General features: G+C 47.4%; 1 protein-coding gene across 1 annotated transcript in view; it reads left to right on the top strand.

Moving 5' to 3' along the window:
* The window catches only part of LOC144486005 (NACHT, LRR and PYD domains-containing protein 3-like), a 142,327-nt gene that overhangs the window by 15,392 nt on the left and 105,777 nt on the right, over positions 1 to 21,158 (top strand). Inside the window, exon 4 of the mRNA XM_078204114.1 lies at positions 3,152 to 3,319. Coding sequence (XP_078060240.1) covers positions 3,152 to 3,319 — 168 coding nt within the window. The remainder of the gene's footprint in view (positions 1 to 3,151; positions 3,320 to 21,158) is intronic.

The following is a 21,158-nucleotide window of genomic DNA, read 5'->3' as shown; positions in this document are numbered from 1 at the left end:
TTCATTCGGAGAATCTGTGCAGACACAATGGGCCGAATGGCCGCCACCTGCTCTGTAACAATTCTGTGATTCTGCCTGTGCTGCCTGAGTGCACGGATTTCCCGAACCTGTCAGATATTAATGTGCCTGTTTGGTTATATGTGGAGTTGGTTAGTTCATTTGGTTTGGTGTTTAGAGTGTGATGTAGAATGATGCTAAATCTGAGGGTTTGGTCCTCTTACCGGCTGTGGGGTTCATGGAATCCCATCTCCTCCCGTTGCCACACGTTTATTAAATTGTATCCCTGAAGCTACATGTAACAAATTGTCTCTCTATTGGAGAGAAATACAAAGAACAAAGAAAATTACAGCACAGGAACAGGCCCTTCGGCCCTCCAAGACTGCACCCACCATGCCGCCTGACTTAAATAATACCCCCTACCCTTCCGGGGTCCATATCCCTCTATTCCCATCCTATTCATGTATTTGTCAAGACGCCCCTTAAAAGTCACCACCATATCCGCTTCCACTCCCTCCCCCGGCAGCGAGTTCCAGGCACCCACTACTCTCTGTGTAAAAAATCTGCCTCGTGCATCTCCTTTAAACCTTGCCCCTCGCACCATTGTGAGGAGGATGCAAAAATATTTCAAGGGGATGTGGAGAGGCTCAGGGAGTGATCGCATTGAGGGGATGAGACAGGGTGGTTGCTGAGAGGCTGTTTCTTCTTGTAAGAGAGACCAGAACAAGGGGACAGATTTTAAAATGTAATTGTCAGTCCCTTAAGACTGAGATGAGGAGAAATTTATTTCTTAGATGATCGCGGGAGAGTGGAACTCTATTCCCTCGAGACTAGTGCAGGCAGAGTCATTGAATATATTCAAAGCTGAGTTAGCAATGACTTTGGATCGAGAAGCGAATCAAAGGTTACAGAAGAGCGAGCGGGAAAATAATTGTGACTGCAATTAGATCAGCTGTGATGGAGTATGCTCGAGGGGCTGATTGACCTTCTGCTGCTCCTAGTTATTTTGTTCTTAACCCAATACGTCCTTCAGACTGCTCTCTCTGGCCAGTGATGGATAAACAAGCTCTATGTTTTGTCCTCACCAGACGCTCTCCTGTGCCCATTCATTAGGCCACTCACTCAACCCATCTCACCCGCAGTAATTACCCACTCTGCCCCCAGGCCTTCCTGATCCAACACTTCATCTTCCATTGGCGTAAGGATGGCAAGACCTGGATGTCTCCACTCTTCTTCTCTCATTCCCTGATGATGTTTGCTCTCTTTCCAAACACATAAATTGTTACTCACCCATCAAACACATGCACTAGCCCAGGGTTGTCCAACGTGTGGACCAAGGGGCGAATGTGACCCTCGAAGCCCCTCAATGCGGCCCCCGGAGCGAGTTTCCAGAATCTCAGTCACACAGTTCAGTTTGAATGGAAGAATCTGCATGGAGCCGCTCCTCCAATCACATCCCGTTCCTTTCCCATGTTTGCTGCTGATAGGATTTTGAGCCAATCTGCAGCAAATGTGGGAGAGAAACAATTTGTGATTGATGAGGATTAAACTCTAATAATCATCTTTATTTATTACTCATTATTGTGCTCAGCAAGTTGTTTCTTTTCATATCTCAGTTTAGTTTTTAATTGAAATTTCTGCTGTGCCAAACTTTATCATTCTGAAATTTACTCATCGGCCCCTTGAGTGAGAAAAACATTGACGTGTGTTTGCCCAGTGAATATGTTGGTCAGCCCTGCTCGAGCCTATGCTGGTGTCAGCCTAACGGACATGTCTCTGACAGTCAATGCTGCTGCCTTTGCATTGTAAGAGTTTTAACAACACCAGGTTAAAGTCCAACAGGTTTATTTGGGAGCAAATACCATTAGCTTTCGGAGCGCTGCTCCTTCGTCAGATGGAGTGGAAATCTGCTCTCAAACAGGACACAGAGACACAAAATCAAGTTTCAGAATACTGATTAGAATGCGAATCCCTACAGCCAACCAGGTCTTAAAGAGACAGATAATGTGAGAGAAGGCAGCATTAAGCACAGGTTACAGAGATGTGTATTGTCTCCAGACAGGACAGCCAGTGACATTCTGCAAGTCCTTTGCATTGCCAGTGTCTGGGTGGAGATGTTCTTTCCACAATTTCCCCCTCATCCTTATTCACATATCAGGCTGTGCTGCACTCACCGTGGCAGAACACATCAGAACATTGATCCTTTTCCACTCTGTAACCACGTGTCTGAAACCCGCTCACCTCCCAGCAATCTCCATCCAGACTGGCTTGTACCGATGGGATAATCTCCTCCCATCCTGAGGGAACAGGACCTCCCTCCGAGCCTGAGCAGCCGGTAGGAGTCCCTCCAGGGCCGGGCGGGGCGGGGGGGGGGGGGGGCAACCCTTGCTCTGCTTTCTGACATTTCAGTCCTTCATTCAGTGAGCAGAGCTCCCTCGCTGCTCCCTCCAGAGCTGCTGTGTTTGAAAGTCCTGCTGGCTGCCTTTGGAGATGGTGCCAGCATTGCCTGAACCGGGACTGCCCCCTGCCCAGGCTGCCTCAGTGGGCAGCTCCCCCTGCCTGCCAGCCGTTAATTGTCCCGCCTCTGACAATATCACCTTCATAACTCTGCCTATCCTGCCCATACGGACACACCACCCATTTCCAATCCCCATGCTGGGACTTCAGAGCTTCTGGTAAAATCACAGCCATTATCTTCAACCTCACCACAAACTGCATTCCCAAACCACTGACCATCCCATGTCCCTCCCGAGCCACTCCGAGTAAGGACATGGTGATCCTGTGATTATGGTCCTGTCCCATCATCACTTGTATCATTTAATCACTCCTGTAATTCCAGTTTGTCCTTTCTTTGTTTCTTCCCCAGCCACCCACCGCTGTCACTTCAAACCTGTCAATTCACTGCCCGTTCCCAGTTCCAATGGAAGCTCAAACTTTATCCCTGTTTCTCTCTTCACATGTATTTAGCGAACCTGCTGAGCGTTTCCAGTTTATTTATATTTCATTTTCAGCATTGAGTATTTCCTCATTCTACAGAAATGCAGGTTGTGTTTTTGGAATGTCTCATACAATACATTATTATTGTTATTAACAGTATTATTTAAAACACTGGGGATTGAGCCTGATTCCTGTTATTCCTCTCTCTGGTCTCCAGTCTGTATAGGAACGCTCTCACAGATTCTTGTGCTGAGGATCTCGCCTCCGCTCTCAGTACAAAACAGTCACTGAGGATTCTGGACCTGGGATTAAACTCCTTCACAGATCAATCTGTCCCTGCTCTCCGCCGCCTCATACTGACCTGCACGAGTCTGGAGGTGATCCGGTGAGTGTTTGTGTTAATTTTTAGGGTAACAATTAAAATATAAATGGATTTAAAATATAAATGTGCCTGAATCTTCCAAGCAGCAGCAATGGTAAGCAGATTGTCGGTATGTTTAAAAATTCTCCCAACCTGAAACTGCTGCATATTTCTCCCAGGAACTTCGGCACTGCGACCCTGGGAGCTCCATCAGAGCAGACAAGAGTCGAGGAAGAGAGAGCACACACCCTATTTACAGCACAGTGACCCCGGGGAGCTCCATAAGTGTCAGTTGATTGGGGGAGTGGCTGGATGAATAGTTAGCCAGGGGGCTGGGGAGAGGTTCTGGGTGTGGGAGGAGTGGACGAGTTGTGTTGTGTTGGGTTGGAGGGTTAATCGGGAGTTTAGATGGTGGCTGGGAGTTGGTCATGCTGCTGGGGGTCTAAGCAGATGTGGGTGTATGGTGGGGCGTTGGGAATGGTTAATAGCTTTAGAGAGGGTAGTGGGGTGGGGTTGGTTTTGGAGTAATCAGTCAGAGGCTTAGTCAAGAATGTATTCAAGAGACGGCTATAAATAGCACTTGGGGTTAACGGGACCAAAGGTTATGGGGAGAAAGCAGGATTAGGCTATTGAGTTGGACGATCAGCCAGTGTTGTGATGAATGGTGGGGTAGGCTCCAAGGGCAAAATGGCCTCCCTGCTCCTATCTTCCATGTTTCTGTGTCAGGTCAGGAGAAGTTGGGACGGATGAGGCCAAGTTCGGAGGTTTAGTCAGATTTGTTCAAGGGCCAGTGGGAGGTAGTCAGGCTGGGGGGGGAGGTAGGGATGAGTTGCGGGGACTGGGTCTAGTCAGATTGTGGGAGGTGTAGTATGGGGATCAGTGGGATGTGATTGGGGGACTCGGGTTGTGCTATTCAGGTATTAGCCCAGGTGGTGAGCTGTCTAACATTACCTGAGTAACTATCCAGGTAAACTTTGTGGATCTGTCCCAAGTATCTGAATCTAACTGCAGCAGGGGAGTTCCCCAATAGTAGTTAATACCTCTGGGACAATTCCCAGATAGATCAGTGCGTCAGGACATCCACAGGGTCCCGATGCTCATCTTCGGATGTGTGTCTGGCCTCTGGCGATCCAGAGACCAGAAGATTTGTCCCATTAACTCCAGTCTCCTGTTATTTACTCTGTTGTTCAATCTGTTTATTTCCTGTTTCATCTTTACTCTGTTTCAGGCTGCAGCAAAATCAGTTCAGTCCAAATGGGAAGAGACAGCTGGAGTCGCTGCAGGGATCCAGACGGGGACTGAGAGTGACAGTGTGAACATTTCAATCTATAAACATTGCTGCTCCACCGGTTACAGTGAAATCCTGAATTGTGAAGATCTTCGACAGCTCCTTCCAAACCCTTCATTCCTGCCCCTCTCCCTCCCTATTCCATCAGCCCCTCCAGCCTGGCACTGATTTCCCTGCTTACCTGGTTTCCCAGCTGGAAAACTGTTGTAGTTTTAGTCTCCACATTGAAGGAAAGATTGCTGCAAACCATTGTTTAAGCAGCAATGTGTTGTCAGTGTTCTCAGCAACAGAGTCTTCAACCTCCTTTCAAAATGGAGCAGCAGAGATCATTCTCCAGAGAGAGAACAGTGTGTGTGTGATTCTGACAGTGTCCAGCAGAGGGCAGATTGGTCAATCTTGTCAGAGTTTCCTCTCTGTCTCTGTGAATGAATTAAAGGCTCCACCAGCCTCTCCTCAAAACCTCTTTCACTATCTGGTGATTAAAGTGACACAATGCCACCATCTGCTGGTGGCTCACAGCTACTGCAGGCGCTGCTCTCTGTGAGCCTCAGACAAGTTCAGTAAGTCCCATGTCTGCATCTGGGAACCGGTTACTGCAGCGTGAATATTGAACAATATTGACAGGGATTGGAGTTTGCAGCAGGAACCCCGGCTGGTGAATTAACCCTTTTATCACCAGACACTGTACATGAACTCTGTTCCCTCATTCCCTATGGGAGATATTGTCTGGAGATTGTAGTTGGGGATGATCTCAGACTGTAATGTGTACATTTGGTGCAGTTATCAGACACTAATCCCATTCAGAATGGGAGTGGGTAAACTCTGCTGCACTCTGTAATTCCTGTTTCCAAGATAACACACCTGCACCTATTTCCAGACACACAGGCCCAAACTGACACCCACACAATCACAAACGCAGACAATTGTTCACTCTTATCCACGTACTGACACAGAGAGAAACATAGAATCTCTCTTAAATACTCTCAACACGCAGCCATAAACCCACAGAAACGCACATCACAAACCACTATCAAGCAACAAACCCACGCATTTCAGCAGTTAATGAAACCGCAGCGCCCTGTAACCAAATAACATTTAAGTTGGACAACAAGTGATAACATTTCCTCTGAAACCGACATCCCTCGAACGAAAGCAACAAAGGAACACTGGCGCAGCATTGCACAGGATCAGAGCCTCGGAAATGCAGTTTCCTCTTTCCTTGTTCCTTATATCTCACTGAGCAGATGCAGAGCGAGAGCATAGAAAGCTAGAATTCACAATTTCACTCTGTCCCTGCACACTCACCTCAGCTTTATTTAATTTCTGAATGTATGATTTATTTTGGATTATCCCAGAGATCTCAGGACAGATGCATGATGTCAGATATTGCCATTATTTATCAAACTGTTTATTTTACCATGACAGATATTACCTGGTGTTTGTCAGATTGTTGCTTTTCATCCATCTACAGTTGCAGATGTCGGCGCTGAAAAGTGGGTAGATATTCTACACCATTAAAAGCTTCACATTGAATCGGGGAAATTCTTCAAAGACTATGAATTAATCACTTTCAAATTAATATCATTTCTTCAGAACAAACTGTTCATATCATCTATTATGTCAATTTAAACTAACTTTGTGTTGTCTGGTCTGTGCTAGTTTTAACTGAATACTGCTCAGTTTGTGACATGATCTGTGTTATTGAGTCTTGGAAGAGAAAGGGTTAATGTTGCTGCTCTGTAATTGTAATGGATATTCCTAATTTTATCATCTGTATAACTAGTTATTTACAATTAAATGCTTATTGGTTAATTAGTTAAATGCTAATTGTGAATCATTGGAATGCTGAAACTAATACGTACACAAGCTAATAAAGAGCGGAGGAACTAGTGTAAATACTGTAACTAACAGTGAGCGTGAAACTGAAAAGACCATAAGATACAGGAGCAGAATTCAGCTATTCTGCTCATCGAGTCTCCTCCACCATTTAATCACGGCTGATAAGTTTCCAAACCCATTCTCCCACCTTTCCCCCATAACATTTGATCCCCTGACCAATCAAGAACATGTCTATCTCTGTCTTAAATACACTCAATGAGAGAGAGTGAGCAGAAAGAGTGAGGGGGAGAGTAGGTGAAGAGCGAGTGAGGGGGAGTGAGGTTGAGGGCAGATGGTGTGAGGGGAGAGCGCGATGGGAGATCGAATGAGGAGGAGAATAGGTGAAAAGTGAGGGAGAGAATGGGGGAGGGAGAGTGAGGGGGAGGGAGATTGTGAGGAGGGGAGGGAGACTGACGGGAAGATAGCGCATGAGGGATAAGAGAATGAGAGGGGAGTGCGAGGGACGCAGGGGGAGGAGAAGGGTGAAGCGGAGAGATAGAGGGGACGGAGTGAGGGGGAGAGAGTGGGGGATGAAAGTGAGGAGGAGAGAGAAGAGAATGAGGTAGAGTGAAGGGGAGAAAGTGAGCGGAGATGGAGTGAAGGGACGGTGAGAGGGGCAGAAAGGTGAAGAATGAGGGAGAGAGGACGGAGAGAACGGGGAGAGGAACTGACGTGGAGAGAGTCAGAGGAGAGAGTAAGGGGGAGAGTAAATGAGCAACTGAGGGGAGAGCATAAGCGGGAGAGAGGTTGATGGGACGGATAGTGAAGGGGAGTGTCTGAGGCGTGATAGTGTGACGGAAAAGACTGAGGGGGAAGAGAGTGGAAGGTCTGAGGCGGGATAGTGTGACGGAAAAGACTGAGGGGGAAGAGAGTGGAAGGTCTGAGGCGGGATAGTGTGATGGAAAAGACTGAGGGGGAAGGGAGTGGAAGGTCTGAGGCGGGATAGTGTGACGGAAAAGACTGAGGGGGAAAGACACTGAAGGGGAAGGGAGAGAGTGAAGACAGAGTGAGGAGGAGAGAGAGGGGAGGGCGAGTGGGGAAGTGTGAAGGGAGAGAAACTAAGGGATGGAAAGTAAACGGGAGAGTGTGAGGGCAGAGACTGAGGGGGAAGAGAGTGAAAGGGAAGGAATTGAGGGAGGGAGTGAGGGGGAGGGAGAAATAAAGTGACGGACGGCATGAGGGGGAGGGAGTGAGGAGAAGAGAGGGTGAGGGGAAGAGAATCAGTGGGAGAGAGTGGAAAAGAGGAAAGTGTGAGGGAGGCAGAGTGTGCAAGGGGGAGAGATCAAAGGTTCTAGAATGTGGGTCGCGAGAGGGAGGGCAAGAGTAGGGGGAGAGAATGAGGTGGAGGAAGAGGGAGGGGGAGAGAGAGGGCGAGGGCGTTTTTTCACTCACTTTCCTGCAATCCTTCCCCGTTGCTCCACCTATTTGCTTCTGTGTTGCATCTTGTAATAAAGTCGAGGAAAATCCCAACGTGATTTGTTGTTTTAATGCGGGGGGGGGGGGGGGGGGTGGAAGGGGCAGGGTCTGGTGATCACTGGCTCCACCCTCATCCCCACTCTCCCTTTTCCCTCTCACTCCTTCCAGTCGTGTCTGGGGCAGTTTCGGGGCTGGAGAGGATTGTCCTCATTCACTGGGGGAGGGGGGGGGGGAGAAAACTGTTCTCTGTCCCCGAGGTTTAATGCAGCCTCTGTGACTAGGCCTCAATTCAAGGCCTAATCTCAGAGGGCCCTCAGAATGTCCTTTTGTATTTGCTTCATTCCCGAACAGTGTCAGTGCTGAAGTGGGAGAACTCGATGGTTAAAAACAAAATAATGCATTTAATTCAGGGTGTGATTGTGGGTTTTCCTGCTCTCTCTCTCTCTCTCTCTCTGTCTCCCATCGTTCTCCTTTGATTGCGAGTTATCAGTGAGAGAAATGGGAAATGGAGGGTAACAGTGAGGGGCGGGGGGATGGGGCGGGGGGGACAGGAGGGTAACAGAGCAGTTTGCTTGTGGGATCTTGCTGTGCGTATTTTCCCTGCAGCCTATCCTGCTGGGAGACTGTGGTTCCGCTCCCCAAGTTCAGTGTACTGACAACTGACTGTGATTGCTTCCATCTCCCACCACTGCCCCCAGCCTCATTTCTCAATGTGAATCAGTGATCAACACAAACAGTGGTCACAGGGTGACATGATTTAAAATGGTCAGACAGAAACCTTTCAGAGAGCATTTCAATCCAGGTTCATCGTCAGAGAGAGAGAGATTATCCAGAGCAGGCGAGAGAGAGAGAGGAGGGCGATGGGTACGTACAGAGATAGGGGGAGATAAACAGGCAGAGAGAGAGAGAACAGAGATAGATCATCAAGTGCAGGAGAGAGAGAGAGAGGAGGGTGTGGATAGGGGCAGAGATGGTGGAGGTAAAAGAGAGGGAATCAGAGAGGAGTGACTGTGCTCGAAGTGGAAGGTTCCCTGTTCATATCAAATGTACAAACAGCACCAAACCTGGAGTGACGTCCCATTATTGTAATTGGGGAGGGGTGGAAGGAAGAGACGGGGAGGGAGAGAGAGGGAGTGGTCCCTCATTCCCACTCACTTTACCTCAATCCTCACTTAAATATCACATTGTATCTGGCCATGTTCAGACTGTGTGGGATCTTGCTGTGCACTCATGCTCTGTGCCTCCTCCCTGCCCCATATTCCTAACACTGTATCAGTGTCCACATTTTAAACATAAAAGACTGAGGGAAAGGAGGGTGGGATATGGAGAGGAACAGGGTAAGGCAGAGCTGCAGAGAGGGCGTTTCGATCGAGTTCTCACAGGGGCTTGGAATGAAAAAGGCTGCGATTGGGACCCGGTTTAATTGGCCAATTGGACAGTGCCTGTGTTTTACTCTCAGTAATGTCACGGTGCTGTGTGAGAGCCCAGGGCAGCGCTTCAATCTACTTTTACTGAGTTTCTCTTTGTAACATTCTCAGTCTCCCTCTCTCACTGTGAAGCACTCGAGAGGGAGAGGGAGCTGAAATTCACATTCCTGAGCCTGGGGAAAGGCTTATTCTCCAACCCAGAGTCCTCTTGTGTTTTTTAGACAGGGTGGTGGGAATTAAGTAAACCTGCCCCCACCCACACCCCCCAGCAAAATGCTTTGATGTGTTTAATTAATTTAATACTGGGACAGTCACGAGGCATTTGCACCTTCATTTCATTTTGAAACCTGTTCCCCTTTGGTCAGAGTTTAATAATGGGAAGGATGTGGAAATGAATGTTTTCCCCGGCACCCCAGAGAAAATAATGCTGAGAGGAGACTTGATAGAGAGATTCAAGATCCCAAGAAGTATCGACAAGTTAAAGAGTGAGAAACTCTTCCCTATCAAGAGATGGTCAGGAACTAGAGGTCACGGATTGAGAATTGGTTCGCAGACAGGAAACAGTGAGTCGGATTTAAAGTATATTTTTCTCAGTGGCAGCCAATGACTAGTGGGGTCCCGTAGGGGTCAGTTCTTTCCCACCTCTTCACAAAATACACCAGTGATTTGGATAAGCTGTGCATCTTCCAGTCTCTCTGCATCTCTCTGTATCTGCCTGTTCACTGTATTTCTCTCTGTATCCGCCTGTTCACGATATTTCACTGTGTATCTGCCTGTCTCTCTGCATTTCTCTCTGTATCTGCCTGTTCACTGTATTTCTGTGTATCTGCCTGTCTCTCTGTTTCTCTGTGTATCTGCCTGTTCACTGTATTTCTGTGTATCTGCCTGTCTCTCTGTTTCTCTGTATTTATACATACAGAGACACAGGCAGATACAGTGCGAAATACAGTGATACAGGCTTGAGGCTGTCAACAACATTCAGATTGAATGCAATTGGTTCCGTGTCTCTGAGTCCTCGCTATAAACTCATCGCTCCAAATTCAGAAGCCTGTTTTGCTCTGCTGGGACTCTGGCTGCTGCTCTGGATACAAATGTTGTAAAGTTGTCTTCTGCAACCTGCTTTTGGCAGTTTAAAACCCCCCAGCACAGAGACACCTGCTTTTTAAAGAGACAATGCTGTATGATTTCTTATTTTGGTTTCAGCATTTCTTTTCAATATGTACATTATTCAAACTCCACATTTTTAACCTTATATGTGTAACTGTGGAGAGAGAAGCAGATTCTGGGATTGGGGGGGGACTGAGAGACAGAGAGATAGTGAAACACACACAATCTCACACACGAGCAGAGACACACAGACACACACACACAGCCCCACACTCACAGACAGACACACAGATACACAGACACACACGGTGACCCACAGAGAGACACGCACACAGAGCGACACACATACACAGAGACACACACACAGACAGAAACATACTGACACAGGCACACACACAGAGACACAGCGGCACGCACAGACACAGAGATCAACACACAGAGACACACTGAGGCACACAAACAGAGGCACACAGACACACACACTGACACAGAGACACACGCAGACACACAGACATGCGGAAAGATGCACAGACATAGATACACACAGGCACACACACACACACACAAACACAGATACAACCCTAGTTTTGTCTCAATAGCTGGGTCCCTGTCACATTTAACTACTAACGTTACCTTAGTGAGGAGACAACTCTGTCAGAAATATCTCAGTGCTGCGCTCACATAAAATGGCCACTGTGAAGAAACGTCAAATGGTTGACTGATGTTTGTGGATATTTTTCACAGATTCCCAGAGAGGGAGAGTGAGATGGAGAGAACATAGAACATAGAACAGTACAGCACAGAACAGGCCCTTCGGCCCACGATGTTGTGCCGAGCTTTATCTGAAACCAAGATCAAGCTATCCCACTCCCTATCATCCTGGTGTGCTCCATGTGCCTATCCAATAACCGCTTAAATGATCCTAAAGTGTCTGACTCCACTATCACTGCAGGCAGTCCATTCCACACCCCAACCACTCTCTGCGTGAAGAACCTACCTCTGATATCCTTCCTATATCCCCCACCATGAACCCTATAGTTATGCCCCCTTGTAATAGCTCCATCCACCCGAGGAAATAGTCTTTGAACGTTCACTCGATCTATCCCCTTCATCATTTTATAAACCTCTATTAAGTCTCCCCTCAATCTCCTCCGCTCCAGAGAGAACAGCCCCAGCTCCCTCAACCTTTCCTCATAAGACCGACACTCCAAACCAGGCAGCATCCTGGTAAATCTCCTCTGCACTCTTTCCAGCGCTTCCACATCCTTCTTATAGTGAGGTGACCAGAACTGCACGCAATATTCCAAATGCGGTCTCACCAAGGTCCTGTACAGTTGCAGCATAACCCCACGGCTCTTAAACTCCAACCCCCTGTTAATAAAAGCTAACACACTATATGCCTTCTTCACAGCTCTATCCACTTGAGTGGCAACCTTTAGAGATCTGTGGATATGGACCCCAAGATCTCTCTGTTCCTCCACAGTCTTCAGAACCCTACCTTTGACCCTGTAATCCACATTTAAATTTGTCCTACCAAAATGAATCACCTCACATTTATCAGGGTTAAACTCCATTTGCCATTTTTCAGCCCAGCTTTGCATCCTATCTATGTCTCTTTGCAGCCTACAACACCCCTCCTCCTCATCCACTACTCCACCAATCTTGGTGTCATCAGCAAATTTACTGATCCACCCTTCAGCCCCCTCCTCTAAGTCATTAATAAAAATCACAAAGAGCAGAGGACCAAGCACCGATCCCTGCGGCACTCCGCTAGCAACCTGCCTCCAATCCGAAAATTTTCCATCCACCACCACCCTCTGTCTTCGGTCAGACAGCCAGTTACCTATCCAATCGGCCAACTTTCCCTCTATCCCACACCTCCTCACTTTCATCATAAGCCGACCATGGGGGTCCTTATCAAACGCCTTACTAAAATCCATGTATATGACATCAACCGCCCTACCTTCATCAACACACCTAGTTACCTCCTCAAAAAATTCTATCAAATTTGTGAGGCACGATTTGCCCTTCACAAATCCGTGCTGACTATCCCGGATTAATCCGCATCTTTCTAAATGGCCGTAAATCCCATCCCTAAGGACCTTTTCCATCAATTTACCAACCACCGAAGTCAGACTAACCGGTCTATAATTACCAGGGTCATTTCTATTCCCTTTCTTAAACAGAGGAACAACATTTGCCACTCTCCAGTCCTCTGGCACCATCCCCGTGGACAGTGAGGACCCAAAGATCAAAGCCAAAGGCTCTGCAATCTCATCCCTCGCCTCCCAAAGAATCCTAGGATACATTTCATCAGGCCCAGGGGACTTATCGACCTTCAGTTTATTCAAAACTGCCAATACATCCTCCCTCCGAACATTTATTTCCTCCAGCCTATTAGCCTGTAACACCTTCTCTTCCTGAAAAACATGGCCCCTCTCCTTGGTGAACACTGAAGAAAAGTATTCATTCATCACCTCGCCTATCTCTACTGATTCCATACACAAGTTCCCACTACTGTCCTTGACCGGCCCTAACCTCACCCTGGTCATTCTTTTATTCCTCACATAAGAGTAAAAAGCCTTGGGGTTTTCCTTGATCCGACCCGCCAGGGACTTCTCATGTCCCCTCCTAGCTCTCCTCAGCCCCTTTTTCAGCTCATTCCTTGCTAACTTGTAACCCTCAATCGAGCCATCTGAACCTTGTTTCCTCATCCCTACATAAGCTTCCCTCTTCCTTTTCACAAGACATTCCACCTCTTTTGTGAACCACGGTTCCCTCACTCGGCCATTTCCTCCCTGCCTGACAGGGACATACCTATCAAGGACACCCAGTATTTGTTCCTTGAAAAAGTTCCACTTTTCATCAGTGCCTTTCCCTGACAGTTTCTGTTCCCATCTTATGCCCCCTAATTCTTGCCTAATCGCATCATAATTACCTCTCCCCCAATTGTAAGCCTTGCCCTGCCGTCCGGCCCTATCCCTCTCCATTGCAATAACAAAAGACACCGAATTGTGGTCACTATCTCCAAAGTTCTCTCCCACAACCAAATCTAACACTTGGCCCGGTTCATTTCCCAGTACCAAATCCAATGTGGCCTCACCCCTTGTCGGCCTATCCACATATTGTGTCAGGAAACCCTCCTGCACACACTGCACAAAAAGTGCCCCATCCAAACTATTCGACCTACAAAGGTTCCAATCAATATTTGGAAAGTTAAAGTCCCCCATGACAACTACCCTGTGACCCCCACACGTATCCATAATCTGCTTAGCAATTTCTTCCTCCACATCTCTATTACTATTTGGGGGCCTATAGTAAACTCCTAACAACGTGACCGCTCCTTTCCTGTTTCTAACTGCAGCCCATATTACCTCAGTGTGCATATCCCCCTCAAAGTGCTTTTCCGCAGCCGTTAAACTATCCTTGATTAACAATGCTACTCCTCCACCTCTTTTACCAGCTTCCCTACACTTACTGAAACATCTATACCCCGGAACGTCCAACAACCATTCCTGTCCTTGTTCTACCCACGTCTCCGTAATGGCCACAACATCGTAGTCCCAAGTAGCAATCCACGCCCCAAGTTCATCCACCTTGTTCTGGATGCTCCTTGCATTGAAGTAGACACACTTCAACCCACCTTCCTGTCTACCGGTACCCACCCTTGACCTTGATACCTTCCCCAATATCTCACCACCCTCAACACTGACTTCCGGACTACAACTCCTTTTCCCACTCCCCTGACAAATTAGTTTAAATCCCCCTGAAGAGCCGTAGCAAATTTCCCTCCCAGGATATTGGTGCCCCTCTGGTTCAGGTGCACCCCGTCCTGTTTGTAGAGGTCCCACCTTCCCCAGAACGTGTTCCAATTATCCACGTATCTGAAACCCTCCCTCCTGCACCATCCCTGCAACCACATGTTTAAGTGCACTCTCTCCCTGTTCCTCAACTCGCTATCACGTGGCACCGGTAGCGTACCAGAGATGACCACATGTTTTGTCTTTGCTCTCAGCTTCCAGCCCAGCTCCCGAAATTCCTGTTTTAAATCCCCGTCCCTTCTCTTACCTATGTCGTTGGTACCAATGTGTACCACGACTTGTGACTGTTTCCCCTCCCCCTTAAGAATCCGGAAAACACGGTCCGAGACGTCACGGACCCTGGCATCCGGTAGGCAACAAACCATCCTCGAGTCTCTTTTGCTGCCACAGAACCTCCTATCTATCCCTCTAACTAACGAGTCCCCAATAACTATTGCCCTCCCGCTCTCCTCCTTACCCTCCTGAGCCACAGGGACGGACTCAGTGCCAGAGATCCTCTCACTGCGGCTCACCACTGGTATGTCGTCCCCCTCAACCGTATCCAAAGCGGAATACTTATTGCTAAGGGGAACGACCACAGGGGATCCCTGCACCGACTGCTTCTTCCCAGCCCCTCTCACCGTCACCCATCTATTTTCATTCCGCGGAGTAACTGTATCCCTGAAGCTTCTGTCTATGGCCATCTCTGCATCCCTAATGATCCTAAGTTCCTCCAACTCCAGCTCCAGTTCCCTTACACGGTTTTGGAGGAGCTGCAGATGGATGCACTTCTCACAGGTATAATCAGCAGGGACACTGACGTCGTCCCTCACCTCGAACATAGTGCAAGAGGAACATTGCACTGCCTGCACACCCATCCTCTCTAGATACCTTGACAGTACCAGGTAGAAACAGCAAAAAATGAATTAACTCACCCCTGCTCGCCCTTTCTGCCTAAGCCCTGTGAGCCAAAGCCCTACAGCTTTCACTCTGCCTCCTGCTCACTCCCCTGCCCGCTAACGACGCTGCCCGCTCAAAAGTGCGGCCTACTTTTAAACCCTCCAAAAACCTTCTCAGACTCCTGCTGGGCCCACTTCCTGTTTTGAAAAAAAACCTCCGATTTTTTTACACAAATTTAACTTAAAATAAATAAATAAATGTAGTGAACAAACCAACTGCCTTCTCCTCAGCCTGGTCCTGTGGAACAATGAGAAGGACACAAGACACAGACACAGAGAGTGAGAAAAAGAGAGACACACAGATTGAGAGAGGTATAGATGGTCTCCCTTTTGCTGCACGTTTTAACTTGCTCCCATTGAATATGTCCAATGTCCCAACTCTCTGGGGAAGGGAATTCTAAACACTAACCAACCCATAAGAGAATAAATTATTCCTCCTCATCTCCCTCTTTAATGGGAGCTGTATGAATTTTAAACTGTGCCCTCCCTGATACTAGATTCCACCATGTTGGCTCTGTTCTGTGATAATTAATGCAGATGTTTAAAGATTATTCAATAGTTCTTGAAGGGACACAGGGAAAAAACATGCGGCTCTTTACACAACAGATATATTTCAAGGGGATACTGCAGCCAGCTGTATCTGAGTGGGCAGTAATCTTCCCTCAGAATCAGACAGATTGTGGGTTCAGCTCAGAGCCTCAAATACTAGGCCCTTAGCATCAATCAGAGACTCCGAACACAGCATGATGGGAGAGGGGACAAAGGAAATTGGTGTTGAATTTGTGAGCCTTGTTTTGTGGAAAGCTTTAGTTCTTGGTCAGAATGTCAACTTTTGAGTGGACCTACCATATATTAAGCTGATCTTTCTCTACACCCTATCAGTAACTGCAACACTATATTCCACACCCTTTCCTCTCCATCTCCCGTGTGTACTCTATGTGCGGAATATTTTGTCTGTATAGCGCACAAGAAACTCTGCTCAGTCCTGTGTTGGGGTATTGCTAAGTGTGTGATCAGTGTTTGCTGTTCTCAAACCGCACTGATATTCCCAACAAGGTCAAGAGGTTTCAGTGTTTAAAAACAAAAGCAGACAGGATTTGGTAAAATCTCACGGGATCCAGGGTGAGGTAGCCAAATGGATATAAAATTGGCTTGATGACAGAAGACAAAGGGTGGTTGTAGAGGGTTGTTTTTTTGATCAAACTGGAGGCCTGTGACCAGCGGTCTGCCTCAGGGATCAGTGCTGGGTCCACTGTTATCTGTTATTTATATTAATGATTTGGATGAGAATTTAGGAGGCATGGTTAGTAAGTTTGCAGATGACACCAAGATTTGTGGCATAGTGGACAGTGAAGAAGGTTATCTAGGGTTGCAACGGGATCTTAATCACTTGGGCCAGTGGGCTGACGAATGGCAGATGGAGTTTAATTTAGATAAATGCGAGTTGATGCATTTTGATAGATCGAACCAATACAAGACTTACTCAGTTAATGGTAGGGCGTTGGGGAGAGTTACAGAACAAAGATCTCGGGGTGCAGATTCATAGCTCCTTGAAAGTGGAGTCACAGGTGGACAGAGTGGTGAAGAAGGCATTCGGCATGCTTGGTTTCATCGGTCAGAACATTGAATCCAGGAGTTGGGACATCTTGTTGAAGTTGTACAAGACATTGGTAAGATCACACTTGGAATACTGTGTACAGTTCTGGTCATCCTATTATAGAAAGGATATTATTAATCGAGAAAGTGTGCAGAAAATAATTACTGGGATGCTACAGGGCTTGCTTGTTTGAGTTATAATGAGAGGCTGGATAGTCTGGGACTGTTTTCCCTTGAGTAGGCTTAGGGGTGCCTTATAGAGGTCTATAAAATAATGAGGGCATGGATATAGCAGCTGTACAGAATCTTAGTTAGGCCGCACTTGGAACATAGTGTTCAATTCTGGTCGGCACAGTACCAGAAAGATGTGGAAGCTTTGGAGAGGATTCAGAAAAGATTTACCAGGATGTTGCCTGGTATGGAGGGCATTAGCTATGAGGAGAGGTTGAAGAAACTTGGTTTGTTCTTACTGGAACGACAGAGGTTGAGGGGAGACCTGATAGAAGTCTACAAGATTATGAGGGGCATGGACAGAGTGGATAGTCAGAAGCTTTTTCCCAGGGTGGAAGATTCACTTGCATGGGGCCATACGTTTAAGGTGCGAGGGGCTAGGTTTAAAAGAGATGTATGAGGTACGTTTTTTTAGAGTGTGGTGGGTGCCTAGAACTTGCTGCCGGGGGAGATAAAGGAAGCAGATTCGATAGTGAGTTTTACGGGGGGTCTGGACAAGCACATGAATAGGATGGGAATAGAGGGATATGGTCCCCGGAAGGGTAGGCGGTTTTAATTCAGTCGGGCAGCATGGTCGGTGCAGGCTTGGAGGGCCGAAGGGCCTGTTCCTGTGCTGTAATTTTCTTTGTTCTTTGGTAAGCTAGTCAACATCTTTTCCAAAAGGGAGGGGAGTCTAAAACGAGAGGAGATAGGTTTAAAGTGAGAGGGGAGAGGGTCCAGAGGGCAATTCTTTTCACACAGAGGGTGGTGAGGGATTGGAACAAGCTGCCAGAGATCGTAGTAGCAGCGGGTACAATCTAGACAGCTAAATTGGTAAGATTGGTATGGAGAGATATGGGCCAACACAGGCAATTGGTACTACCTTAATGGTAAAAACTGGGCGGCATGGACATGTTGGGCCAAAGGGCCTGTTTCCATGCTGTAAACCTCCATGACTTTGTGGCACAGTGGTTAGCACTGTTGACTCACAACGCCAGGGACCTGGGTTCGATTCCCACCCTCGGGTCACTGTCTTTGTTGAGTTTGCACGTTTGCTAAATTGCCCCTGAGTCTCAGGGGGATTCAGGCCTGGGTGGGATTACTGTCGGGGCAGGCTTGTTGAGCTGAATGGCTCCTTCTGCAGTATATGAATTCTATGACTCTCACTTTCCCCATTGCTGAACACTCACTTCTTCCTTTGAGAAATGCCAATGTCTCCCCACACTCTGTTTCCTATCTCTGAGCCAACAAGAAAAAAAAGATCCTCCTCACGTTACATTTACCAATCACAGTGACTTTGCATTCGCTTGTTATCTAAACTCATGTTGTGGAGATGCCGGCGTTGGACTGGGGTAAGCACAGTAAGAAGTCTCACAACACCAGGTTAAAATCCAACAGGTTTATTTGGTCGCACAATCCACAAGCTTTCGGAGCGCTGTCCCTTCATCAGGTGAGTGGGAGTTCTGTTCACAAACAGGGCATGTAAAGACACAAACACAATTTACAAAATAATGTTTGGAATGCGTGTCTTTACAGGTAATCAAGTCTTAAAGAAATAGACAATGTGAGTGGAGGGAGCATTAAGCAAAGGTTACAGAGATGTGTATTGTCTCCAGCCAGGACAGTTAGTGAGGTTTGCAAGCCCAGGCAAGTCGTGGGGGTTACACATAGTGCGACATGAACTCAAGATCCAGGTTGAGGCCGTACTCATGTGTGCAGAACTTGGCTATCAGTCTCTGCTCAGCGACTCTGCATTGTCGTGTGTCGTGAAGGCTGCCTTGGAGAACGCTTACCCGAAGATCAGAGGCCGAATGCCCGTGTCCACTGAAGTGCTCCCCAACTGGAAGAGAACACTCTTGCCTGGTGATTTTTGAGCGGTGTTCATTCATCCATTGTCGCAGCGTCTGCATGGTTTCCCCAATGTACCATGCCTCGGGACATCCTTTCCTGCAACGTATCAGGTCGACAACGTTGGCCGAGTTGCAAGAGTATATACCGTGTACCGAGTGGATGGTGTTCTCACGTGAGATGATGGTATCCGTGTCGATGATCCGGCACGGCTTGCAGAGGATGCTGTGGCAGGGTTGTGTAGCGTGGTCGCTGTTTTCCTGAAGGCTGGGTAGTTTGCTGTGGACAATGGTCTGTTTGAGGTTGTGCGGTTGTTTGAAGGCAAGACGTGCGTGTGTGGGGATGGCCTTGGCGAGATGCTCGTCTTCATCAATGACATGTTGAAGGCTCCGGAGAAGGCATCGGAGCTTCTCCGCTCCGGGGAAGTACTGGACGACAAAGGGTACTCTGTCCGCCGTGTCTCGTATTTGTCTTCTGTGGAGTTTGGTGCGGTTTTTCGCTGTGACGCGTCGGAACTTTCGATCGAAGAATCGCGCGCCATATCCTGTTCTTATGAGGGCATCTTTGAACGTCTGGAGTGTTTGATCTGAACCTCCTCAAGAACCGCACCGACCTCCTCACAAGACAAACAAGTGTCGGTGTGTGTGTGTGTGTGCGTGTGTCTTTGTATGTGTGCTCCTAGATCTAAAGTCTGCTTTTCATGTCCTCCCTGTGTCCTAGTGGGTTTTCAGTGGCTGCACTGGTTTCCTTCCACTGTCCAAAGCCGTGAAGACTAGACTGATTGTCCACGGTAAATCATCACACACAAATACCCGAGTCTGAAATCGAACTTAGAGCTGTGAGGCAGCAGTGCTTGCCTTACAAATAGACAATATATGCACATAAACAGACAAACACAGCGTTTCGTTTGTTTGTCGGAATTTGTGTCCGTGAGAGTGCTTTTCATTTGCGAGTAAATCCTGTCCCTCAGAATCCTGTCCAGTAATTTTCCTCCCATTTGTGTAAGGCTCGCCAGCCTGTAATTTCAGAGAATACCCTTATTGCCCTCCTTATTCAAAGGAACAACACTGGCTATTAGCCTGTCCTCTGCGACCTCTCCTATGAATATAAAGGATATAAAGATTCCGAACAAGGCCCCAGCAATTTTCTCCCTCTCCTTCCTCAGTATCCTGGGATGAATCCCAGCATGTCCTGGGGACTTGCCTACCTGAATGCTTTTCAAAGAACCCAGCAATGGTATCTTTCTTTATATCAGCATGCTCCCCTCTCGACCCACCACCCAACATGCCCTCCTTTGTGAATATGAATGCAAAGTAAGACCTCACTCACTTTCTGAGGATGAACCCAGGCATTTTCTCCTTTAGCCTTGAGTGGACCTACATTTTCTGTAGCTGCCCACTTGCATGCATGCCCACTTATATACATATAAAACGCCTTGGGATTTTCCTTAACCATGTTTGTCAAGGACATTTCATAGTCCTCTTCAGACCGAAAGACTCCTTGATTCAGTTATTTCCTCATTTGTTGATATTCTCCGCGGGTTCTGTCTGCCTCCAGTTTACTAAATCCTACTTATGCCGCCTTTTTCTTTTTGACTTCCCTCACTATATGTCTTGTCACCCAAGTCTCCCAAAACTTGCGATCGTTTTCCTTCATTTCGCAGACATGTTGGTCATGAATTATAATCCACTGCCCTTTGAAACGTTTCCACATACCCTCAAACAGTGGCCCTGATTTAAATTCCCCAGTTTCTGCCGAATACTGTTGTAGTAAGCTTTACCCATTTTAGTAACTCCATCAGATGGCCACACTTATACTTATCCATAAGTTACTTATAGCTTACAGAATTATGTCTATTGTTTCCAAAATGCTCCACACTGAAATTTCGATCACCTGACCGAGTTCATTCCCCAATACCAGGCCGAGCATGGCCCCCTCCCTAGTTAGACTAATTACAAGATGCATAAAGAATGTCTCCTGAACGCACCTTACAAATTCCCCACCACTTTATCCAAACCTTTGGCACTAAGGGAGTCCCAGTTAATATAGGGGAAGTTAAAATCACCCGCCACAACAACCCTGTAGTTTTTACGTGATTCCAAAATCTGTCCATATACCTGTTCCGCTATCTCTCCCTGGCGATTGGGAGGCCCAGTACAACCACACCAATGTGATTGCGACCTTCCTATTCCTGAACTCTACACTTATGGGTTCGCTGGATGAGCCCCCCACCAAGGTGTCCTCCCTCAGTACAGCTGAGATATTCCACCTAAGCCGGAATGCAACTACACCCACCTCTTTTACATCCCTCTCTATCACGCCTGAAATATCCAA

The sequence above is a fragment of the Mustelus asterias genome, unplaced genomic scaffold (assembly GCF_964213995.1).
Source record: "Mustelus asterias unplaced genomic scaffold, sMusAst1.hap1.1 HAP1_SCAFFOLD_263, whole genome shotgun sequence".
In the NCBI taxonomy this organism is placed as follows: Eukaryota; Metazoa; Chordata; class Chondrichthyes; order Carcharhiniformes; family Triakidae; genus Mustelus; species Mustelus asterias.
This window is presented reverse-complemented; position numbering and strand designations above follow the sequence as displayed.